This window comes from Oncorhynchus clarkii, chromosome 7 (genome assembly GCF_045791955.1).
Source record: "Oncorhynchus clarkii lewisi isolate Uvic-CL-2024 chromosome 7, UVic_Ocla_1.0, whole genome shotgun sequence".
In the NCBI taxonomy this organism is placed as follows: Eukaryota; Metazoa; Chordata; class Actinopteri; order Salmoniformes; family Salmonidae; genus Oncorhynchus; species Oncorhynchus clarkii.
In genome coordinates this window covers 84,063,540-84,089,773 of record NC_092153.1, presented here as the reverse complement: position 1 = coordinate 84,089,773, position 26,234 = coordinate 84,063,540, and the positions used below count along the sequence as shown (strand labels likewise).

At 41.5% G+C, this 26,234-nt stretch overlaps 1 protein-coding gene across 1 annotated transcript; it reads left to right on the top strand.

The window, feature by feature from the left end:
* Nucleotides 1-807: 807 nt before the first annotated feature.
* Nucleotides 808-24,928, top strand: LOC139413922 (dual specificity protein phosphatase 7-like). The gene is made up of 3 exons (XM_071161782.1): nt 808-1,655; nt 9,909-10,340; nt 23,921-24,928. The coding sequence occupies exons 1-3, from the start codon at nt 1,247-1,249 to the stop codon at nt 24,229-24,231; spliced, it is 1,152 nt and encodes a 383-aa protein (XP_071017883.1). The 5' UTR covers nt 808-1,246; the 3' UTR covers nt 24,232-24,928.
* Nucleotides 24,929-26,234: the final 1,306 nt, after the last annotated feature.

The following is a 26,234-nucleotide window of genomic DNA, read 5'->3' as shown; positions in this document are numbered from 1 at the left end:
TATAATGTAATAGATTAGAATAGAAAAGAATATCATAGAATGAAATAGAATAGGATGGAATATATTAGAATGTAATGAAATAGAATAGAATAGAATGAAATAGAATATAACTGAATTTAATATAATGTATTCGATTAGATTATAATACCACAGGATGGAATATAATGTAATAGATTAGATTATAATATCATAGAATGAAATAGAATAGAGCAGACAACACGTCTGCTTGTGATCAACTACAGGTTAATTTCAGTCAGATTTGATCAACCATGAGATATTTTTTTTCAATCGAGGGGCGGTCCATTCATAACGAATGTTCTTATCAGGTTGGGAGGGTGAAAGAGAGGATGGAGGGTGAGACAGAGTGGGGCAGATCTGTTAAAGAGGAACCGGCTGCATCTGAGTCTTCTGTAGCCATCGATAGAGCATTATGCGTTGTCCTTTAGTTTCTAATATCTCTGTATTGAAAAGCATCTATGTGGACGTTTAGAAGGGGTGTTGTTATGCTCCAATGGCTTTACTCCTATGAATTGGCATTGTCATATATCCTATGTGCCAAAAGGTGTCAAGACGCAATTACGCATTTGGAGATTATAATAGACTAGGTTTCCCCCTAGGAATCCGACAAGGTTGAATTAATTATCAGTGTAATATTTTAGGCCATTTGTTGCTGTCCAAATTGGTGAGAGAGAGAGGGATATGATGTCTGAAAGTTGAAAAACCTTTCCCATGCTGTATGCTACGTCTTTAACTGTTGCCCAGCTCCTCCTTCCACAGTGACATGTCTACTCTCTGCAAACCCCTTTTAGTTCAGCCTGCTTGTCACAGCGGTTACTGGAAATGACACACGGGAGGCGGTCGAATGGCAAACATGTTAAAAACATGTGCTATAGCTACGATTCATCCGGAATCCACATTTTCATCAGATTTATATAATAACGCGATATAGGTCATTTAAAGGACCGCTTAAAAGACCGCAGTGTCAAATGGACGTCGACGGCATCTGAATGAACCCAGCATAATTTCTAGCCAACGGACTGAAATAAAATATCTTTAATGTGTTCAAGCCTGGTGGTGTGTTCATTCCGTCTACCAGCCTTGGCGAGCAGCGGTGCTGCTGTATCGGTGGACGAAAGTGATCAGAGCGGACTCGGTTCTGTCCTTATCCACAGCAGTAGAAGTTTAGCGCCGTGATTTGTATTTCCCTCCTCATGTTACTGCAAAGAGCCATCTCCACATTTCCCTAATGAAAATTAATCTTTGGAACGGTTCCCGGGACGTGACAGAGATTATGTCGAGTAAAAGTGTGGAATGGCTTCAAGAAGAACTGGAGTCCGGGCTCGGGGTGAGCTCACTACTGCTGTTGGACTGCCGATCTCACGAGCTTTACGAATCGTCGCACATTGAGTCGGCCATCAACCTGACGATCCCCGGTTTGATGCTGCGGAGACTGAAGAAGGGGAATCTACCGATCCGGTCCATCATCCCTAACAACGAGGATAAGGAGAAATTCGTGAAGCGGTGCAAGACAGACATGGTTCTTCTCTATGACGAGGCCACTACGGACTGGCAGGAGACCGGGGTGGCGAGCTCTGTTCTCGGCTTGCTGTTGCAAAAGCTCCGAGATGAAGGTTGTAAGGCTTTCTACCTGGAAGGTGAGAACTTCTTCGATCTTTTAGATTTGTTTTTGTTTTTATGTTCTCGTATTATGTTATTTTCTGTTTCCTAGTACATTTTCAACGTCTAAAGACTAGGCTACTTGTCAACAACAACAACAACAACAAATCTACTTAAAGCACAATTTATATTATATTCCTACGTGACCGAGTTCGGAGACTAGCTAGACTCCTCGTCTAATGTAACAGTTACACAAATGGACTTTAGCGCAAAGTTACATTGTAGCTCATTCAAGGCAGCGGAATGCAACTCTGGATCCGTTCGTTTCCCTCTCGCTATAATGTTATTATCGACTATGGAGTGGCTATTTGATTGTATTCTTTATCATATTAAAGTTGTCAAATATTTCTTGTATAAATGAAATGTCAACTGAAGACAGCCACGGTTCCTATGTAATAATGTATAAAAAAAATAAAATAACCGCTTAAATTTTCCTCAAGTGCTTCAAGATAATGAAACTAATAATATTTATCTCGATGTTTAATTCCCCTTCCCCTCCACGAAAGCCTATAAATAATCAGCAGTCGTGAAAATAACTTATTCTATTGTCAAATAGTCGTTTATATTCCCACACCGTGACAGTAGTAAGAATCATAGTGTTTCAACCGGATTTTCGATTGTTAATCTAATACATATGTTATATTCATTATTTGAGGGTTTTAACTTTGAAAGAATGTTGGCCAAAACAAATATGTTTTCAATTAATGTTCTAAAATGGCTCCGCCATGTTGTCAAGTGCTTCTTCAGGAAAAGACGTGCATTTCATGAATGAACAGAACAGAAACTATTTCTTCTGTGTGCTGTCTGAAACTAGTCTAGGCTATATAAAAAACCTATCATTTATACCAGACAATCAACACCGTTCTTGTCATAGACCTATTCATGTCCTATCTCATGTGTGTAGGAAAATAATAGTGCTTGAGGAAAATATTCCAAACATGTTTCAGATTCACTTGTCTGATATGCAGGAACCACTTCTACAGGGCAGAAGAGACTAGCTACCAATGTAACAAATGTCTCAGCGTAACAGATGTGAATGTACTTTGTAGAACTCTCTTGCGATGTTGATTTGAAAGAAAGGACTCTCCAGCCAGCGGCCCCAGTTGATTGGTGTTTATTCTGACGATAAACACAAGGAGGCACATTAGATGCTGTGGACCTATGATTATGATTAGATGTGCTGGACAACACTATGTTGATGGCTGTAGACTCTGGATTCGTCGCTTGCATGTCAATATCAGACTAGATATTTAGTAATTAAACATCACAACAATGACAAAAACTGTACAAAATATAATACAAGTAAGTGTAACAGTATAACTTTAGACCGTCCCCTCGCCCATACCCGGGCACGAACCAGGGACCCTCTGCACACATCAACAACAGTCACCCACAAAGCATCGTTACCCATCGCCCCACAAAACTCTGTGTTGTTGTGTGTCAAATTGCTACGCTTTATCTTGGCCAGGTCGCAGTTGCAAATGAGAACTTGTTCTCAACTAGCCTACCTGGTTAAATAAAGGTGTTCTCAACTAGTCTACCTGGTTAAATAAAGGTGTTCTCAACTAGCCTACCTGGTTAAATAAAGGTGTTCTCAACTGGCCTACCTGGTTAAATAAAGGTGTTCTCAACTGGCCTAGCTGGTTAAATAAAGGTGTTCTCAACTGGCCTAGCTGGCTAAATAAAGGTGTTCTCAACTGGCCTACCTGGTTAAATAAAGGTGTTCTCAACTGGCCTACCTGGTTAAATAAAGGTGTTCTCAACTAGCCTACCTGGTTAAATAAAGGTGTTCTCAACTAGCCTACCTGGTTAAATAAAGGTGTTCTCAACTGGCCTACCTGGTTAAATAAAGGTGTTCTCAACTGGCCTACCTGGTTAAATAAAGGTGTTCTCAACTGGCCTACCTGGTTAAATAAAGGTGTTCTCAACTGGCCTACCTGGTTAAATAAAGGTGTTCTCAACTGGCCTAGCTGGTTAAATAAAGGTGTTCTCAACTAGCCGACCTGGTTAAATAAAGGTGTTCTCAACTAGCCTACCTGGTTAAATAAAGGTGTTCTCAACTGGCCTACCTGGTTAAATAAAGGTGTTCTCAACTGGCCTACCTGGTTAAATAAAGGTGTTCTCAACTGGCCTACCTGGTTAAATAAAGGTGTTCTCAACTGGCCTACCTGGTTAAATAAAGGTGTTCTCAACTAGCCTACCTGGTTAAATAAAGGTGTTCTCAACTAGCCTACCTGGTTAAATAAAGGTGTTCTCAACTGGCCTACCTGGTTAAATAAAGGTGTTCTCAACTGGCCTACCTGGTTAAATAAAGGTGTTCTCAACTGGCCTACCTGGTTAAATAAAGGTGTTCTCAACTGGCCTACCTGGTTAAATAAAGGTGTTCTCAACTGGCCTACCTGGTTAAATAAAGGTGTTCTCAACTGGCCTACCTGGTTAAATAAAGGTGTTCTCAACTGGCCTACCTGGTTAAATAAAGGTGTTCTCAACTGGCCTAGCTGGTTAAATAAAGGTGTTCTCAACTGGCCTACCTGGTTAAATAAAGGTGTTCTCAACTGGCCTACCTGGTTAAATAAAGGTGTTCTCAACTGGCCTACCTGGTTAAATAAAGGTGTTCTCAACTGGCCTACCTGGTTAAATAAAGGTGTTCTCAACTAGTCTACCTGGTTAAATAAAGGTGTTCTCAACTGGCCTACCTGGTTAAATAAAGGTGTTCTCAACTAGTCTACCTGGTTAAATAAAGGTGTTCTCAACTGGCCTACCTGGTTAAATAAAGGTGTTCTCAACTAGTCTACCTGGTTAAATAAAGGTGTTCTCAACTAGCCTACCTGGTTAAATAAAGGTGTTCTCAACTAGTCTACCTGGTTAAATAAAGGTGTTCTCAACTAGCCTACCTGGTTAAATAAAGGTGTTCTCAACTGGCCTACCTGGTTAAATAAAGGTGTTCTCAACTAGCCTACCTGGTTAAATAAAGGTGTTCTCAACTAGCCTACCTGGTTAAATAAAGGTGTTCTCAACTAGTCTACCTGGTTAAATAAAGGTGTTCTCAACTAGCCTACCTGGTTAAATAAAGGTGTTCTCAACTGGCCTACCTGGTTAAATAAAGGTGTTCTCAACTAGCCTACCTGGTTAAATAAAGGTGTTCTCAACTAGCCTACCTGGTTAAATAAAGGTGTTCTCAACTAGCCTCCCTGGTTAAATAAAGGTGTTCTCAACTAGCCTACCTGGTTAAATAAAGGTGTTCTCAACTGGCCTAGCTGGTTAAATAAAGGTGTTCTCAACTAGCCTACCTGGTTAAATAAAGGTGTTCTCAACTAGCCTACCTGGTTAAATAAAGGTGTTCTCAACTAGCTACCTGGTTAAATAAAGGTGTTCTCAACTAGCCTACCTGGTTAAATAAAGGTGTTCTCAACTGGCCTACCTGGTTAAATAAAGGTGTTCTCAACTGGCCTACCTGGTTAAATAAAGGTGTTCTCAACTGGCCTACCTGGTTAAATAAAGGTGTTCTCAACTGGCCTACCTGGTTAAATAAAGGTGTTCTCAACTAGCCTACCTGGTTAAATAAAGGTGTTCTCAACTAGCCTACCTGGTTAAATAAAGGTGTTCTCAACTAGCCTACCTGGTTAAATAAAGGTGTTCTCAACTAGCCTACCTGGTTAAATAAAGGTGTTCTCAACTAGCCTACCTGGTTAAATAAAGGTGTTCTCAACTAGCCTACCTGGTTAAATAAAGGTGTTCTCAACTAGCCTACCTGGTTAAATAAAGGTGTTCTCAACTAGCCTACCTGGTTAAATAAAGGTGTTCTCAACTAGCCTACCTGGTTAAATAAAGGTGTTCTCAACTAGCCTACCTGGTTAAATAAAGGTGTTCTCAACTAGCCTACCTGGTTAAATAAAGGTGTTCTCAACTAGCCTACCTGGTTAAATAAAGGTGTTCTCAACTAGCCTACCTGGTTAAATAAAGGTGTTCTCAACTGGCCTACCTGGTTAAATAAAGGTGTTCTCAACTGGCCTACCTGGTTAAATAAAGGTGTTCTCAACTGGCCTACCTGGTTAAATAAAGGTGTTCTCAACTAGCCTACCTGGTTAAATAAAGGTGTTCTCAACTAGCTACCTGGTTAAATAAAGGTGTTCTCAACTAGCCTACCTGGTTAAATAAAGGTGTTCTCAACTAGCCTACCTGGTTAAATAAAGGTGTTCTCAACTAGTCTACCTGGTTAAATAAAGGTGTTCTCAACTAGTCTACCTGGTTAAATAAAGGTGTTCTCAACTAGCCTACCTGGTTAAATAAAGGTGTTCTCAACTAGCCTACCTGGTTAAATAAAGGTGTTCTCAACTAGTCTACCTGGTTAAATAAAGGTGAAATAAAAAAAGTAAACATTTTAAAAAAGCCTCGGCCCCTTGCAGAGCAAAGGGGAACCACTACTTCAAGGTCTCAGAGCAAAGGGGAACCACTACTTCAAGGTCTCAGAGCAAAGGGGAACCACTACTTCAAGGTCTCAGAGCAAAGGGGAACCACTACTTCAAGGTCTCAGAGCAAAGGGGAACCACTACTTCAAGGTCTCAGAGCAAAGGGGAACCACTACTTCAAGGTCTCAGAGCAAAGGGGAACCACTACTTCAAGGTCTCAGAGCAAAGGGGAACCACTACTTCAAGGTCTCAGAGCAAAGGGGAACCACTACTTCAAGGTCTCAGGGCAAAGGGGAACCACTACTTCAAGGTCTCAGAGCAAGTGACGTCACCGATTGAAACTCTATTTAGCGCGCACCACCGCTAACTAAGCTAGCCATTTCACATCCGTTATGTAAGTACCTGACGATAGACACAAGGAAGTACATTAGCAGGGCACCAGTATGTTGATGGCTGTCAATTCGTGTTTCTTCCGTTAGTATGGAAATAACTGAGTTAGCAGGGAGCTAATTTGACAATTACAATTAGAGCATGCATAATAACTGAGTTAGCAGGGAGCTAATTTGACAATTACAATTAGAGCATGCATAATAACTGAGTTAGCAGGGAGCTAATTTGACAATTACAGCAAAAACATCCAAAAGCACATCCTAGGATGTCCCCCAATATCTAACAGGTATGTACACACATATATTGTGTTTACTTGATAGCTACCTACACAAATAGCTAGCTAGAACAAAGTGTTAATTAGATAAATTCATTAAGGACATGTACACAGTGAACTCTTACACATTGTAAATATGAAAATAGAATATAGTATTTCAGAACGTGACCGCTTGCATTGAAATATCAGACTAAGAAGAATTGACGTTCACGATCTCCCCCTATCGGCAAGCATGACCAATGGCATAACACCTTATTGGTATGTAAATTAAACCAACCAATTGGAATACATAAACACCGAATACATATTTCTGCAGTGGAAACATAAACCAACCCTGTTACAGAAAGACCTGCAACCTATTCGTAATGTTAACGCGCGGACCACGAGCGGCACAGTCGATAGCGCGCTGGACTTCGGGCTAGAAGGTTGACGTTTCGAGACCTGCTCCCTTCCTGTTTCATTACAATAATATTACAGAATCATTATAATCCTGACCCATAGGCCGGTTATTGACTTATATTGTCACTGTGAACATTGTAATAGTTGTGAGAAATGTTCCATAGGCCTACATGTTTTTTTTTGTTTGTTTTTTTAAAAATTTTTACCCATTTTTCTCCCCAATTTCGTGGTATCCAATTGTTGTAGTAGCTACTATCTTGTCTCATCGCTACAACTCCCGTACGGGCTCGGGAGAGACGAAGGTTGAAAGTCATGCGTCCTCCGATACACAACCCAACCAAGCCGCACTGCTTCTTAACACAGCGCGCATCCAACCCGGAAGCCAGCCGCACCAATGCGCCGGAGGAAACACCGTGCACCTGGCCACCTTGGCTAGCGCACACTGCGCCCAGCCCGCCACAGGAGTCGCTGGTGCGCGATGAGACAAGGACACCCCTACCGACCAAGCCCTCCCTAACCCGGGCGACGCTAGGCCAATTGTGCTTCGCCCCACGGACCTCCCGGTCGCGGCCGGTTACGACAGAGCCTGGGCGCGAACCCAGGAACTCTGATGGCACAGCTGGCGCTGCAGTACAGCGCCCTTAACCACTGCGCCACCCGGGAGGCAGGCCTACATGTTTGAGGCTCACTGTCATCTGTCATTCACAAAAGAAAGTCCACACATAACACTTTATGTCACTTTTAATGTCTCCTTTAGATCAGATCAGCGGTAAGCTACTAGCTGCAGGAAGTTTTTCACCAAAGTAATGCACTAGGCCTGTACTAGTGCAATATTAGCGGATCTTACAGCTGTCTGTAGCACGGGCAACAACAACAACAACAAAATGTTCAGAGTTTTTATTGAAGGAGTGGAAACATCCGTGTATGAGATGGGTTTATTATTGCGTTATAGGATGTAATGTGATAATATATCAGTATACATGTATTTTTACCAAGTAAAATAGGAAGTAGGTCTATATCCTGTTCCTGTCTGGTGCAAATACAGTGGGGCAAAAAAGTATTTAGTCAGCCACCAATTGTGCAAGTTCTCCCACTTAAAAAGATGAGAAAGGCCTGTAATTTTCATCATAGGTACACTTCAACTATGACAGACAAAATGAGAAGAAAAATCCAGAAAATCACATTGTAGGATTTTTAGTGAATTTATTTGCAAATTGTGGTGGAAAATAAGTATTTATTTATTTATTTTTACCAAGTAAAATAGGAAGTAGGTCCATATCCTGTTCCTGTCTGGCACATGTACATCATATCAGGTTTTTTGATTTGGTACAGTGCATTTTTATTTAGTATAGGTAGGTAAATAGTATAGATAGGTAAATGCTGTGTACACACACACACACACAACTTTTTAAAAATATTTTATTTAACCTTTATTTAACTAGGCAAGTCAGTTAAGAACAAAATCTTATTTACAATGACGGCCTACTAAAAGGCAAAAGGCCTCCTGCAGGGACAAGGGCTTGGGATTAAAAAAATACAAATAAATCCAATATAAATATAGGAAAAAACACACATCACAACAAGAGAGACAACACTACATAAAGAGAGACCTAAGACAACAACGTAGCAGGGCAGCAACACATGACAACACGGCATGGGTAGCAACACAACATAACAAGAACATCTCAAATCTCAGTACTGATAAGAGTAGATGAAATGAAAAGTTTACACAACCTTTCATCGCTCAGAGATGACTTTCACATTGGACAATAAAGTTGTATTCTATGCTCCCAATTTCATTTCTCTGTATTGGACTTTTTGAACAAGTGAAATTACAACATGTAGCACAATCTTTCTCATATTGTGATTCTGACCCAGCTCTGTGTAGCTATGTTTTCAGGGGTTCTATTTGTTTCTACTCTTTTCTACTCTATTATATTATATTCTACTGTATTCTATTCCACTCTATTATATTATATTCTACTGTATTCTACTCGTATTATATTATATTCTACTGTATTCTATTCCACTCTATGATATTATATTCTACTCTATTATATTATATTCTACTGTATTCTACTCTATTATATTATATTCTACTGTATTCTATTCCACTCTATTATATTATATTCAATTCTACTGTATTCTATTCTACTCTATTGTATTATATTATATTCTACTGTATTCTATTGTACTCTATTGTATTATTTTATATTAGATTCTACTGTATTCTATTCTACTCTATTGTATTATTTTATATTAGATTCTACTGTATTCTATTCTACTCCATTCTACTCTGTTCTATTGTATTCTATTATACTCTATTCTATTCTACTCCGTTCTATTCTGTTCTACTCTATTCTACTCTATTTTATTCTACTTTATTATATTCTGCTCTACTATATTCTACTCTCTTATATTATATTCTATTCTACTCTACTATATTCTACTCTATTCCATTCTACTCTACTATATTCTACTCTGCTCAATTCTACTCTACTATATTCTACTCTATTCAATTCCACTCTACTATATTCTACTCTATTCTATTCTACTCTACTATATTCTACTCTATTCAATTCTACTCTACTATATTCTACTCTATTCTATTCTACTCTACTATATTCTACTCAATTATATTCTTATATTTGGATTCTGATCCATCTATGTGTTGTTGTTGTTTCCAGGACAATAGTTATATTGTATTTTACTCTACTATATTCTATTTTATTCTAATTAGTCTCTGTTGTTGTTTCCAGGTGGCTTCAACAAGTTCCAGACCGAGTACCCTGAGCACTGTGAGACCAACCTGGACTGTTCCTGCCCCAGCAGCTCCCCGCCGGCCTCCGTCCTGGGTCTGGGCGGGCTGAGGATCAGCTCTGACTGTTCTGATGGGGAGTCATCGGACAGGGAACCGGTAAGCGCCACCGAGTCCGAGGGCAGCCCTCTCCCCAACAACCAGCCTGCCTTCCCGGTCCAGATCTTACCGTACCTCTACCTGGGCTGTGCCAAAGACTCCACCAACCTGGACATCCTGGGGAAGTACAACATCAAGTACATCCTGAACGTCACGCCCAACCTGCCCAACATGTTTGAACACGACGGAGACTTCAAGTACAAACAGATCCCCATCTCTGATCACTGGAGCCAAAATCTCTCGCAGTTTTTCCCAGAGGCCATTTCTTTCATTGGTGAGTATAAGCGGCCTCATTTGGAGTTTACAGTCTTTTACAGATCCGTTGGAGTTTACTGTCTTATTTTTTTTTTAATTTTAATTTCACCTTAATTTTTTTATTTCACCTTTATTTAACCAGGTAGGCTAGTTGAGAACAAGTTCTCATTTACAACTGTTACCTGGCCAAGATAAAGCAAAGCAGTGCGACACAAACAACACAGAGTTACACATGGGATAAACAAACGTACAGTCAATAACACAATATACAAATCTATATACAGTGTGTGCAAATAAAGTAAGATTAGGGAGGTAAGGCAATAAATAGACCATAGTGGCGAAATAATTGCAATTCAGCAATTTAACACTGCAGTGATAGATGTATAGAAGATGAATGTGCAAGTAGAGATACTGGGGTGCAAAGGAGCAAAAAAACAATATGGGGATGAGGTAGTTGGGTGGGCTATTTACAGATGGGCTGTGTACGGGTGCAGTGATCGGTAAGCTGCTCTGACAGCTGATGCTTAAAGTTAGTGAGGGAGATATAGTCTCCAGCTTGAGTGATTTTTGCAATTTCTTCCAGTCATTGGCATTAGAGATCTGGAAGGAAAGGTGGCCAAAGGAGGAGTTGGCTTTGCGGATGACCAGTGAGATATACCTGCTGGAGCGCGTGCTACGTGTGGGTGCTGCTATGGTGACCAGTGAGCTGAGATAAGGCGGGGCTATGCCTAGCAAAGACTTATAGATGACCTGGAGCCAGTGGGTTTGGCTATGAATATGAAGCAAGGGCCAGCCAATGAGAATCTTTTACAGATAATTTGGAGTTTACAGTCTTTTACAGATCAGATGTGAGTTTACAGTATTTTAAAGTCTTGTTTTGGGATGTTCATTTTTGTAACATCTCATGAACCCATCTCATATTTGATTCATCAGAGAACCATGGTCGTGTCTAAACTTGACACTTACATGTGACTTCTGCTATCAAAATACAAAAAAAATGCATTGAAAATACGGGTCTAGATGCACAAAAGTCACTTTGTGGTCCGATTGTGTTCAGATCTGTCTGACCACTTCAACAGGTAGTCAGGAATGCGTTGTGTGTGGATTACTCCTCAGTCTGGATGTGTTTGCTGGCCTCATAAATGCTAGCCAGTTGGATAACATTTATAAAAATATGTTTTGTTTGGCTAGAGTTATGCTAACAATGTTTCCCAATCCCTTTAGAATTGCTTTCTGGCTAGTTAACTACAGTAGTTAGCTGGCTAGTTAGTTGCAGTAGTTAGCTGGCTAGTTAGTTGCAGTAGTTAGCTGGCTAGTTAGTTGCAGTAGTTAGCTGGCTAGTTAGTTGCAGTACTTAGCTGGCTAGTTAGTTACAGTAGTTAGCTGGCTAGTTAGTTGCAGTAGTTAGCTGGCTATTTAGTTACAGTAGTTAGCTGGCTAGTTAGTTGCAGTAGTTAGCTGACTAGTTAGTTTAAGTAGTTAGCTGGCTAGTTAGTTGCAATAATTAGTTGGCTAGTTAGTTACGGTAGTTAGCTGGTTAGTTAGTTGCATTAGTTAGCTGGTTAGTTAGTTACAGTATTTAGCTGGCTAGTTAGCTACAGTATTTAGCTGGCTAGTTAGCTACAGTAGTTAGCTGGCTAGTTAGCTACAGTTGTTAGCTGGCTAGTTAGCTACTGTAGTTAGCTGGCTAGTTAGCTACTGCCATCAGTTGTGGTGTTATTATCATATTTAGCCTATTCCACCATTTGTGGAGTAGACACTGGCATTTGAATATAGCGCTGGAAAAGGGAATCAGGACACACTGTGGACACGGTAGACACATTTAATGTAGGTGTAGACGCATGACGTGTTCAGAATGCCAGGATCAGAACTCTAAGATCAGAATGCTAAAGCTGCATGAACTGTCAAGTGTAGACAGGGCCTGTGTATCCTTGCTGTCATTTCACCAACATTCAGGTTATAGGTTAACTATTCATTTAACACTAAATTAGGCATCAATAGATGAATCAAACGTTTATTGTGCCTCATATCTATTGAGGGATGAGCCAAACAAGTTGTCTTATTACTTATTGGATTTATAAGTACAATAAAACATATTTTAGCTTAAAACATATAGATTTATACATTTATTATTATATATATTTAAAAAAATCTTAGTCATTTAGCAGACGCTCTTATCCAGAGGAATTTACACAAGAGCAATTAGGATTAAGTGACTGATTTTTCACCTAGTCAGCTTGGGGATTCGAACTAGAAACCTTTTCGCTGGGCTTCCTGTCGCCCGTACAATAACAAGTACAATAACGGGTGTTATTGCCTTAAACATATAGTATAAATCTTAAAGTTTAAAACATATAGATTGATAAGTACATACTCAAAACATATAATATAGATTTATTAGTCAGCAACTTAAGCTAACTAGCCCTATCTCGGATGCAACAAAACCTTGCTTCAACCCTCCAAGGAACAAAACCTTGCTTCACCCCTCCAAGGAAGAAAACCTTGCTTTACCCTCCAAAATGAACAATATTGAACTCTGAGTTGATTTATGTCTTCTGAGCGGTTTGTGGTATTTCCTGCTACACGCCTCATTTCACACCATGAAATAGTCATGGCTTGATCTGAGTCATTGTATTATTATCAAACCACAAAGTGGACCTTTTTCTAATTAACTCATCAAAAGTTGGCCTACAGGTTTCTAGCACACTCATTATACTACGGAAGGGAATCTATGAATGAAGTAGGCCAGGTCATCTTGAGAACCATTGTGACGACTTTAGTTTTTAAATGATGGGTGTTATCCTCCACTGCACCTAGAGGTTAGGGTTGTTTTGGTTGATGCCAGCTTCTTCATCTACTGTAACACAGAGATGGCAAAGACTTCATGCTAATGTTGTCTAAGAGTCCACACGTCTATTCCATTACCTTATTTCGTTACCTTATTCTGTTACCTTATTCTGTTACCTTATTCTGTTACCTTTTCCGTTACCTTTTCCGTTACCTTATTCCGTTACCTTTTCCCTTGCCTTTTCCGTTACCGTATTACGTTACCTTATTCTGTTACCTTATTCTGTTACCTTTTCCGTTACCTTATTCCGTTACCTTATTCCGTTACCTTTCCCGGTACCTTATTCCGTTACCTTTCCCGTTACCTTATTCCGTTACCTTTTCCCTTGCCTTTTCCGTTACCGTATTACGTTACCTTATTCTGTTTCCTTATTCTGTTACCTTATTCCGTTACCTTATTCCGTTACCTTTCCCGTTACCTTATTCCGTTACCTTTTTCCTTTACCTTATTCCATTACCTTTTCCGTTACCGTATTCCGTTACCTTATTCCATGTATGTAATGTGGTTGTCTGACGTGGCTACTATCGCCAAGGTCGCCAAGGTCAAATGTGACGTAATCGCCAAGGTCAAATGTGACGTAATCGCCAAGGTCAAATGTGACGTAATCGCCAAGGTCAAATGTGACGTAATCGCCAAGGTCAAATGTGACGTAATCGCCAAGGTCAAATGTGACGTAATCGCCAAGGTCAAATGTGACGTAATCACCAAGGTCAAATGTGACGTAATCACCAAGGTCAAATGTGACGTAATCACCAAGGTCAAATGTGACGTAATCACCAAGGTCAAATGTGACGTAATCACCAAGGTCAAATGTGACGTAACCATCAAGGTCAAATGTGACGTAACCACCAAGGTCAAATGTGACGTAATCACCAAGGTCAAATGTGACGTAATCACCAAGGTCAAATGTGACGTAATCACCAAGGTCAAATGTGACGTAACCACCAAGGTCAAATGTGACGTAACCACCAAGGTCAAATGTGACGTAATCACCAAGGTCAAATGTGACGTAACCACCAAGGTCAAATGTGACGTAACCACCAAGGTCAAATGTGACGTAACCACCAAGGTCAAATGTGACGTAACCACCAAGGTCAAATGTGACGTAATCACCAAGGTCAAATGTGACGTAATCACCCAGGTCAAATGTGACGTAATCACCCAGGTCAAATGTGACGTAATCACCCAGGTCAAATGTGACGTAATCACCAAGGTCAAATGTGACGTAACCACCAAGGTCAAATGTGACGTAACCACCAAGGTCAAATGTGACGTAATCACCAAGGTCAAATGTGACGTAATCACCAAGGTCAAATGTGACGTAACCACCAAGGTCAAATGTGACGTAACCACCAAGGTCAAATGTGACGTAGCCACCAAGGTCAAATGTGACGTAATCACCAAGGTCAAATGTGACGTAATCACCCAGGTCAAATGTGACGTAATCACCAAGGTCAAATGTGACGTAACCGCCAAGGTCAAATGTGACGTAACCACCAAGGTCAAATGTGACGTAGCCACCAAGGTCAAATGTGACGTAGCCACCAAGGTCAAATGTGACGTAACCACCAAGGTCAAATGTGACGTAACCACCAAGGTCAAATGTGACGTAACCACCAAGGTCAAATGTGACGTAACCACCAAGGTCAAATGTGACGTAACCACCAAGGTCAAATGTGACGTAACCACCCAGGTCAAATGTGACGTAGCCACCAAGGTCAAATGTGACGTAACCACCAAGGTCAAATGTGACGTAACCACCAAGGTCAAATGTGACGTAACCACCAAGGTCAAATGTGACGTAATCACCAAGGTCAAATGTGACGTAATCACCAAGGTCAAATGTGACGTAATCACCAAGGTCAAATGTGACGTAATCACCAAGGTCAAATGTGACGTAATCACCAAGGTCAAATGTGACGTAACCACCAAGGTCAAATGTGACGTAACCACCAAGGTCAAATGTGACGTAACCACCAAGGTCAAATGTGACGTAATCACCCAGGTCAAATGTGACGTAGCCACCAAGGTCAAATGTGACGTAGCCACCAAGGTCAAATGTGACGTAACCACCAAGGTCAAATGTGACGTAACCACCAAGGTCAAATGTGACGTAACCACCAAGGTCAAATGTGACGTAACCACCAAGGTCAAATGTGACGGAATCACCCAGGTCAAATGTGACGTAGCCACCAAGGTCAAATGTGACGTAGCCACCAAGGTCAAATGTGACGTAACCACCAAGGTCAAATGTGACGTAACCACCAAGGTCAAATGTGACGTAATCACCAAGGTCAAATGTGACGTAACCACCAAGGTCAAATGTGACGTAACCACCAAGGTCAAATGTGACGTAATCGCGTGCTTTATAAAGGGTGACCTGTTGTGGTGAAGGATTGGAATACGCTCTAAAGTGAAGTCATGTTAGTCCCATTGCGACGAATCTCATTCCCAGACACGTCCACCCAAATGAAGGTCTGGTGGACCAATGCATCAAACTTGGCCTTCGTGGGGCCTCCCGAGTGGCACAGCGGTCTAAGGCACTGCATCGCATTGCTTGAGGCGTCACTACAGACCCTGGTTCAATCCCAGGCTGTGTCGCACAATTGGCCCAGAATCGTCCAAACCCTTTTTGGCTGGCCGGGACGTCCTTGTCCCATCGCTCTAGCGACACCTTGTGGCTGGCCGGGATGTCCTTGTCCCATCGCTCTAGCGACACCTTGTGACGGGCCGGGATGTCCTTGTCCCATCGCTCTAGCGACACCTTGTGGCTGGCCGGGATGTCCTTGTCCCATCGCTCTAGCGACACCTTGTGGCGGGCCGGGATGTCCTTGTCCCATCGCTCTAGCGACACCTTGTGGCGGGCCGGGATGTCCTTGTCCCATCGCTCTAGCGACTCCTTGTGGCGGGCCGGCCCTGAGCATACACGCTGACACGGTAGCCAGGTGTACGGTGTTTCCTCCAACACATTGGTGCGGCTGGCTTCCGCGTTAAGAGAAGCAGTGTGTCAAGAAGCAGCGCGGCTTGGCTGGGTCGTGTTTCGGAGGACGCATGGCTCTCGACCTTGGCCTCTCCCGAGTTCGTACGGGAGTTGCAGCGATGGGATGAGACTGTAACTACCAATTGGATATCATGAAATTGGGGAGAAAAAGTGTGGATTTTAGGTTAGGGGTTAAAATCACATATTAAGAAGATACATTTTGGAAATGGGCAGGGTTATATCTTCTGACTTTTTAACTGTGTTATTCGTGACGATGACAAATCCTTTACTCAGTGAGGTCACTCCTATAGAATTCTATGGTCACTCCCATTAAGGCTAGTTTAGAATGGTTGATGTCCCAGGCTTATACAGTACCAGTCAAAAGTTTGGACACACCTACTCATTCCAGGGGTTTCTTTATTATTTACTACATTGTACAATAATAGTGAAGACATCAAAACTATGAAATAACACATATGGAATCATGTAGTAACCAAAAAAGTGTTAAACCAATCTAAATATATTTTATATTTGAGATATTTAAAGTAGCCACCCTTTGCCAGTTTTTAAGGAGTTCCCACATATGCTGAGCACTTGTTGGCTGCTTTACCTTCACTCTGCGGTCCAACTCATCCCAAGCCATCTCAATTGGGTTCAGGTCGGGTGATTGTGGAGGCCAGGTCATCTGATGCAGCACTCCATCACTCTCTTTCTTGTGGTCAAATAGCCCTTACACAGCCTGGAGGTGTGTTGGGTTATTGTCCTGTTGAAAAACAATTGATAGTCCCGCTAAGTGAAACCAGATGAGATGGCATATCGCTGCATAATGCTGTGGTAGCCATGCTGGTTAAGTGTGCCTTGAATTCTAAATAAATCACAGACAGTGTCACCAGCAAAGCACCATCACACCTCCTCCTCCATGCTTCACGGTGGGATCCAGACACCATCACACCTCCTCCTCCATGCTTCATGGTGGGAACCACACATGTGGAGATCATCCGTTCACCAGCTCTGCGTCAGTTGGAACCAAAAATCTAAAATTTGGACTCATCAGACCAAAGGACAGATTTCCACCAGTCTAACGTCCATTGCTCGTGTTTCTTGGCCCAAGCAAGTCTCTTCTTCCTATTGGTGTCCTTTAGTAGTGTTTTCTCTGCAGCAATTCGACCACGAAGGCCTGATTCACACAGTCTCCTCTGAACAGTTGATGTTGAGATGTGTCTGTTACTTGAACTCTGAAGCATTTATTTGGGCTGCAATCTGAGGCTGGTAACTCTAATGAACTTATCCTCTGCAGCAGAGGGAACTCTGGGCCTTCCTTTCCTGCACTTTAGAGTATGTGTCACCCTGCAGCACAGCACTGTGGGGGAAGTTGAGGTCACGTCCAATATCGACTATGCACCCAAGATGGAAAGAGGTTGTGCAATCCTACTTATGGTTGGTCCCGCGAGTTGAATTCAATATCCTGACTTTGCAATGCTCTACCAAGATGAATGACAGGGTTATAAGTGATTTGTTAAGCCTCCTTTACTAAGCAATGCTTATGTCACCCTTTATAAAGCACCGGTTTGTCATAGTAAGTTATATCACACGGTTATTCCACATTTTATGAACCCTTTTATAAAGCATAACAAACGGTTATAGATGCTTTGTAACACATTTGTGTAGTGTTTATGGAGGCTTTATGAAGCCTTTTTAAAGCTGCACAATCGTTATGGGTCTCCTTGTTATTGTTCAGGGTCCATGTCTCTTCATTAAGAAACATTAAACATGAATTAACATTAACATTAAAACAACAATCACTTCTATTGTATGACAGTGAAACACATTGTGAAAAGAAATGAAGTCACAGTGATATTTGGCAGGAGAGAAAAGCCTTTTGGAAGCTTATACCACATTCAAGACAGGTTTATTAATATCCTCCTCATGGTCACGCCTGGGATGAGTCCCAAATGGTACCCTATTACCTATGGGTCCTGGTCTATAGTAGTGTACTATATAGGGAATAGGGCTCTGGTCTAAAGTAGTGCACTATATAGGGAATAGGGCCCTGGTCTAAAGTAGTGGACTATATAGGGAATAGGGCTCTGGTCTATAGTAGTGTACTATATAGGGAATAAGGCCCTGGTCTAAAGTAGTGCACTATATAGGGAATAGGGCTCTGGTCTAAAGTAGTGCACTATATAGGGAATAGGGTGCTATTTGAGATGCATAACTATTTTCAGAGAGTTTCTCTTTACTTACTCAGAGGCACAACACAATGTCTACCAATATAGACTCGTTTTCACCTCGTATTCGAAGTATCAATAGAAAACCCAAGAAGATTTTCTTGACTGTTGACTCAATCCCACTACACGGTGTAGGAATACTGGTTAGTCACGACAGTTGAGTCACGACTATACACAAGGAATAATAACAGAGAGCTTTGCTTAGAGTTGTTATGTGCAATTTCATAGTACATTTCAGTACTTCAGATCAGACTATTTCAGTTTTTAACATCAGATTATTAGTTGTTAGTTTCAGTATTTGAGATTAGACTTTCAATATTTCAGCTCAGACTATTTATTTTTAGTAACAGTATTCCAGATCAGACTATCTATTTTTAGTAACAGTATTCCAGATCAGACTATCTATTTTTAGTAACAGTATTCCAGATCAGACTATCTATTTTTAGTAACAGTATTCCAGATCAGACTATCTATTTTTAGTGACAGTATTCCAGATCAGACTATCTATTTTTAGTAACAGTATTCCAGATCAGACTATCTATTTTTAGTAACAGTATTCCAGATCAGACTATCTATTTTTAGTAACAGTATTCCAGATCAGACTATCTATTTTTAGTAACAGTATTCCAGATCAGACTATCTATTTTTAGTAACAGTATTCCAGATCAGACTATCTATTTTTAGTAACAGTATTCCAGATCAGACTATCTATTTTTAGTAACAGTATTCCAGATCAGACTATTTTGATGATAGTTTCTGTACTTCAGACCAGACGATTTGACGTTAGTTTCAGTATTTCAGTAATCAGTTCTCCCATCCCCAAGGAATATCCAGTGTTTTCCCCTCTTCAGCTTCATGGGAATGTGGAGTTTTTGTTTGGCTCTGGAATGTCCGATGCCTTGTTTGTTTTTGAAAGTGCCGTATTTAAGAAATACACTATGACGTGAAACGATCGAGTCAGAGTCAGGAAGTATGTAAAGGTCTTGGTCGATCTCCGGAATGGTGGTAGCGGGATTTGCTCCTCAACGTTTGGGGAAATATACTACATGACCAAATGTATGTGGACACCTGCTCATCCAACAGCTCATTCCAAAATCATGGGCATTAATATGGAGTTGGTCCCCCCCCCCCTTTTATGCTATGACAGCCTTTACTCTTCTGGGAAGGCTTTCAACTTGATGTTGGAACATTGCTGCGGGGACTTGCTTCCATTCAGCCCAAGAGCACTAGTGAGGTCGGGCACTGATGTTGGGCGATAAGGCCTGGCTCGCAGTCAGCGTTCCATTTCATCCCAAAGGTGTTTGATGGGGGTTGAGGTCAGGGCTCTGTGCTGGCCAGTCAAGTTCTTCCACACCGATCTCGACAATCCATTTCTGTATGGACCTCGCTTTGTGCACAGGGGCATTGTCATGCTGAAACAGGAAAGGGCCTTCCCCAAACTGTTGCCACTAAGTTGGAAGCATAGAATCGTCTAGAATGTCAATGTATACTGTAGTGTTAATATTTCCCTTCACTGGAACTAAAGGGCCCGAACCATGAAAAACAGCCCCAGAACAGTATTTCTCCTCCACCAAACTTTACAGTTGGCACTGTGCATTGGGGCAGGAAGTGTTCTCCTGGCATCCGCCAAACCCAGATTTGTCCGTTGCACTGCCAGTTGGTGAAGCGTGATTCATCACTCCAAAGGTGGCGTTACCACTGCTCCAGACTTTCAAACGAAAGGAAACGTCTTGGCAGGGGGAAAACAACACATTAAAATAACCCAAGATATGCTGAACAAAATATAATTGGTCCCTTGTTTCATGAGCTGAAATTAAAGATTCTTGAAATGTTCCAGACGCACATAAAGCTAATTTCTCTCAAATTTAGTGCATCAATTTGTTTACATCCTAGTTAGTGAGTATTTCACCTTTGCTGATTAAACAGCATCATCGTTACACAGGTGCACCTTGTGCTCGGGACATTAAAAGGCCTCTCTAAAATGTTCAGCTTTGTCACACAAATCTATGCCATGGATGTCTCAAGTTTTGAGGGAGCGTGCAATTGGCATGCTGACTGCAGGAATGTCCAGCAGAGCTGCTGCCAGAGAATGTAATGTTCATTTCTCTACCATAAGCCGACTCAATGTCGTTTTAGAGAATTTGGCAGTACGTCCAACCAGCCTTACAGCAGACCACGTGTAACCACGCCAACCCTCCACATCTGGCTTCTTCACCTGTCTGAGACCAGCCACCCAGACAGCTGATGAAACTGAGGAGTATTTATGTCTGTATTAAAGCCCTTTTGTGGAGAAAAACTCGTTCTGATTGGCTGATCCTGGCTATGCCCTCCCAGGCCCACCCATGGCTGCTCCCCTGCCCAGTCATGTGAAATCCATTGATTAGGGCCTAATTAATTTATTTAAATTGACTGGTTTCCTTATATGAACTGTAACTCAGTAACATCTTTGAAATTGTTGGTGGAGTTGTTGTAGCTGTTCTCTCATTATAAACTCCTGAAACCAGAGAGGTGTAGTTGTTGTAGCTGTTCTCTCATTATAAACTCCTGAAACCAGAGAGGTGTAGTTGTTGTAGCTGTTCTCTCATTATAAACTCCTGAAACCAGAGAGGTGTAGTTGTTGTAGCTGTTCCCTCATTATAAACTCCAGAAACCAGACAGGTGTAGTTGTTGTAGCTGTTCTCTCATTATAAACTCCAGAAACCAGACAGGTGTAGTTGTTGTAGCTTTTCTCTCATTATAAACTCCTGAAACCAGACAGGTGTAGTTGATGTAGCTGTTCCCTCATTATAAACTCCTGAAACCAGAGAGGTGTAGTTGTTGTAGCTGTTCCCTCATTATAAACTCCTGAAACCAGAGAGGTGTAGTTGTTGTAGCTGTTCTCTCATTATAAACTCCTGAAACCAGACAGGTGGAGTTGTTGTAGCTGTTCTCTCATTATAAACTCCTGAAACCAGAGAGGTGTAGTTGTTGTAGCTGTTCTCTCATTATAAACTCCTGAAACCAGAGAGGTGTAGTTGTTGTAGCTGTTCTCTCATTATAAACTCCTGAAACCAGAGAGGTGTAGTTGTTGTAGCTGTTCTCTCATTATAAACTCCTGAAACCAGAGAGGTGTAGTTGTTGTAGCTGTTCTCTCATTATAAACTCCTGAAACCAGAGAGGTGTAGTTGTTGTAGCTGTTCCCTCATTATAAACTCCAGAAACCAGACAGGTGTAGTTGTTGTAGCTGTTCTTTCATTATAAACTCCAGAAACCAGACAGGTGTAGTTGTTGTAGCTTTTCTCTCATTATAAACTCCTGAAACCAGACAGGTGTAGTTGATGTAGCTGTTCCCTCATTATAAACTCCTGAAACCAGAGAGGTGTAGTTGTTGTAGCTGTTCCCTCATTATAAACTCCTGAAACCAGAGAGGTGTAGTTGTTGTAGCTGTTCTCTCATTATAAACTCCTGAAACCAGACAGGTGGAGTTGTTGTAGCTGTTCTCTCATTATAAACTCCTGAAACCAGAGAGGTGTAGTTGTTGTAGCTGTTCTCTCATTATAAACTCCTGAAACCAGAGAGGTGTAGTTGTTGTAGCTGTTCTCTCATTATAAACTCCTGAAACCAGAGAGGTGTAGTTGTTGTAGCTGTTCTCTCATTATAAACTCCTGAAACCAGAGAGGTGTAGTTGTTGTAGCTTTTCTCTCATTATAAACTCCTGAAACCAGAGAGGTGTAGTTGTTGTAGCTGTTCTCTCATTATAAACTCCTGAAACCAGAGAGGTGTAGTTGTTGTAGCTGTTCTCTCATTATAAACTCCTGAAACCAGAGAGGTGTAGTTGTTGTAGCTGTTCTCTCATTATAAACTCCTGAAACCAGAGAGGTGTAGTTGTTGTAGCTGTTCTCTCATTATAAACTCCTGAAACCAGAGAGGTGTAGTTGTTGTAGCTGTTCTCTCATTATAAACTCCTGAAACCAGAGAGGTGTAGTTGTTGTAGCTGTTCTCTCATTATAAACTCCTGAAACCAGACAGGTGGAGTTGTTGTAGCTGTTCTCTCATTATAAACTCCTGAAACCAGAGAGGTGTAGTTGTTGTAGCTGTTCTCTCATTATAAACTCCTGAAACCAGACAGGTGTAGTTGTTGTAGCTGTTCCCTCATTATAAACTCCTGAAACCAGAGAGGTGTAGTTGTTGTAGCTGTTCCCTCATTATAAACTCCTGAAACCAGAGAGGTGTAGTTGTTGTAGCTGTTCCCTCATTATAAACTCCTGAAACCAGACAGGTGTAGTTGTTGTAGCTGTTCCCTCATTATAAACTCCTGAAACCAGAGAGGTGTAGTTGTTGTAGCTGTTCCCTCATTATAAACTCCTGAAACCAGAGAGGTGTAGTTGTTGTAGCTGTTCTCTCATTATAAACTCCTGAAACCAGAGAGGTGTAGTTGTTGTAGCTGTTCCCTCATTATAAACTCCTGAAACCAGAGAGGTGTAGTTGTTGTAGCTTTTCTCTCATTATAAACTCTAGAAACCAGAGAGGTGTAGTTGTTGTAGCTGTTCCCTCATTATAAACTCCTGAAACAAGAGAGGTGTAGTTGTTGTAGCTGTTCCCTCATTATAAACTCCTGAAACCAGAGAGGTGTAGTTGTTGTAGCTTTTCTCTCATTATAAACTCTAGAAACCAGAGAGGTGTAGTTGTTGTAGCTGTTCCCTCATTATAAACTCCTGAAACCAGAGAGGTGTAGTTGTTGTAGCTGTTCCCTCATTATAAACTCCAGAAACCAGAGAGGTGTAGTTGTTGTAGCTGTTCCCTCATTATAAACTCTAGAAACCAGAGAGGTGTAGTTGTTGTAGCTGTTCTCTCATTATAAACTCCTGAAACCAGAGAGGTGTAGTTGTTGTAGCTGTTCCCTCATTATAAACTCTAGAAACCAGAGAGGTGTAGTTGTTGTAGCTGTTCCCTCATTATAAACTCCTGAAACCAGAGAGGTGTAGTTGTTGTAGCTGTTCCCTCATTATAAACTCCTGAAACCAGAGAGGTGTAGTTGTTGTAGCTGTTCTCTCATTATAAACTCCTGAAACCAGAGAGGTGTAGTTGTTGTAGCTGTTCTCTCATTATAAACTCCTGAAACCAGAGAGGTGTAGTTGTTGTAGCTTTTCTCTCATTATAAACTCTAGAAACCAGAGAGGTGTAGTTGTTGTAGCTGTTCCCTCATTATAAACTCCTGAAACCAGAGAGGTGTAGTTGTTGTAGCTGTTCCCTCATTATAAACTCTAGAAACCAGAGAGGTGTAGTTGTTGTAGCTGTTCTCTCATTATAAACTCCTGAAACCAGAGAGGTGTAGTTGTTGTAGCTGTTCTCTCATTATAAACTCCTGAAACCAGAGAGGTGTAGTTGTTGTAGCTGTTCCCTCATTATAAACTCCTGAAACCAGAGAGGTGTAGTTGTTGTAGCTGTTCTCTCATTATAAACTCCTGAAACCAGAGAGGTGTAGTTGGTGTATCTCTAAATGGTGTTGCGTCTCCAACACATAAAACTAATCTGTACCTCTATCTTTTCTCTAACCCCTCCAGACGAAGCTCGTTCCAAAAAGTGTGGTATCCTGGTGCACTGCCTGGCAGGGATCAGTCGCTCGGTAACGGTAACCGTGGCCTACCTGATGCAGAAGCTCAACCTGTCGCTCAACGACGCGTACGACTTTGTGAAACAGAAGAAGTCCAACATCTCACCCAACTTCAACTTCATGGGTCAGCTCTTGGATTTTGAGAGAACATTGGGTCTCAATAGCCCCTGTGACAATCGTTCCTCCACCAATGACCAACTGTTTTTCACCACGCCAACCAATCACAACGTGTTCCAGCTCGACACGCTGGAATCTACATGAAGGGGTGGTGGGGGGGGGGGGCGGGACTTGAGCAGCCATCTTGGATGTGAATGTTTTTCTCTTCTCTTCAGAGATTGGCTGGCATATAGCCTGGGATGGTGGACTGACGGTGCGTGGACAGGGACAGATCAGAGGCCAAATGGAAGTCTGCTTGGCTTGTAGAGCTCTGTTGGTCTCTCAGAGGGTTGACAGGAAGAGGAAGAGGAAGAAGCCCTGTCTCCTCTCCTCAGTGGTTTGGGAAGCTTGTCATCTTGCCTTTGGAACAGGCTGTTTTTTTTGTTGTCTAAGGAAAGAGGAAGTGCTAGGAGTAGACTGAGACATGCTACGCTGTAGAACAGAACATAGAAGAACAGAACATAGAAGAACAGAACATAGAAGAACAGAACATAGAAGAACAGAACATAGAAGAACAGAGAAGAACAGAACAGAGAAGAACAGAACAGAGAAGAACAGAACATAGAAGAACAGAACATAGAAGAACAGAACATAGAAGAACAGAACATAGAAGAACAGAACATAGAAGAACAGAGAAGAACAGAACAGAGAAGAACAGAACAGAGAAGAACAGAACATAGAAGAACAGAACATAGAAGAACAGAGAAGAACAGAACAGAGAAGAACAGAACATAGAAGAACAGAACATAGAAGAACAGAACATAGAAGAACAGAGAAGAACAGAACAGAGAAGAACAGAACAGAGAAGAACAGAACAGAGAAGAACAGAACAGAGAAGAACAGAACAGAGAAGAACAGAACAGAGAAGAACAGAACATAGAAGAACAGAACATAGAAGAACAGAACATAGAAGAACAGAGAAGAACAGAACAGAGAAGAACAGAACATAGAAGAACAGAACACAGAGTGTTGTCATACAAAGACAGAAAACAAATTGTGTATCTGCTCCAGTCATTCATTTATTGTTGTCCTCTTGGGAGACGACCTCGTCAACAACCTCCTGATGATAATGGTGCCAATGTGTTGCAGTGTCTGGTGGGGGTCACCTTTACGGGGGTGATCTCACCCTACTGAATGACGAAGATGGTGCCAATGTGTTGCAGTGTCTGGGGGTCATCTTTACGGAGGTGATCTCACCCTACTGAATGACGAAGATGGTGCCAATGTGTTGCAGTGTCTGGGGGTCATCTTTACGGAGGTGATCTCACCCTACTGAATGACGAAGATGGTGCCAATGTGTTGCAGTGTCTGGGGGTCATCTTTACGGAGGTGATCTCACCCTACTGAGTGTAGGTTTGGATTTTGAATTTTTTTTATTTAAAACAAAGATATTTTTTAACACAAACACAAGTATGTTCAAGTGATGCATATAACATGTACAAGTACTAATGTATGACTACATACATTTGTATATTTGTATACATTTAGACACATCTGTATGGACATACTGTATGTCTCCTACTACTACGAGAATCGTACCTGTCCAGAAACAGAAGCACTTGAACATCGAAAGGAGACTCTATAACTAAAGACAAAACAGACCAAGAGAAATGTACTTTTCATAATATTCTGGTTGTTTTTTGTATTTTTTTGTTGTTGTCTATGTTTGTAACGATGATCTAATGCAGTTTGCACAGTGGTGAAGCCTATATCACTTCTAGGCACATAAACTAGTACTCTAGAGAAAGATAGATTCAAAGAGAAGGGGAGAGGGAGGAGAGAGGGAGAGACTAGCACAGAGATGGTGTAGTGTAGAGACAGTCCTAGGCAGAGACTAGCTCCTGCAGCTGGTCTGGCCATGTTGTGGGCTGGGATTGGCTGGGTGAAGCGTATTGTTCCTTAACTGCATATGAAAAGATGGGTCCGCATCCAAAATGGCACCATATTCCCTATATCGTGCACTACTTTTGACTAGGACCCATAAGGCTCTGGTCAAAACTAGTGGACTACATAGTGAATAGGGTGCCATTTTGGGGACGAAGTCATGGATCTGTTTGTCTCGGCAAAGAACCTCACTTCCTCTCCGAGAGTTTTAAATCCTGGGTCGA

Bases quoted from the DNA above. Each gene is read 5' to 3' on its own strand.
- LOC139413922 (XM_071161782.1), top strand. From the start codon at position 1,247: ATGAAAATTAATCTTTGGAACGGTTCCCGGGACGTGACAGAGATTATG. The intron at 1,656-9,908 runs GTGAGAACTTCT...TGTTGTTTCCAG, and splicing joins TAAGGCTTTCTACCTGGAAG to GTGGCTTCAACAAGTTCCAG. The intron at 10,341-23,920 runs GTGAGTATAAGC...TAACCCCTCCAG, and splicing joins AGAGGCCATTTCTTTCATTG to ACGAAGCTCGTTCCAAAAAG.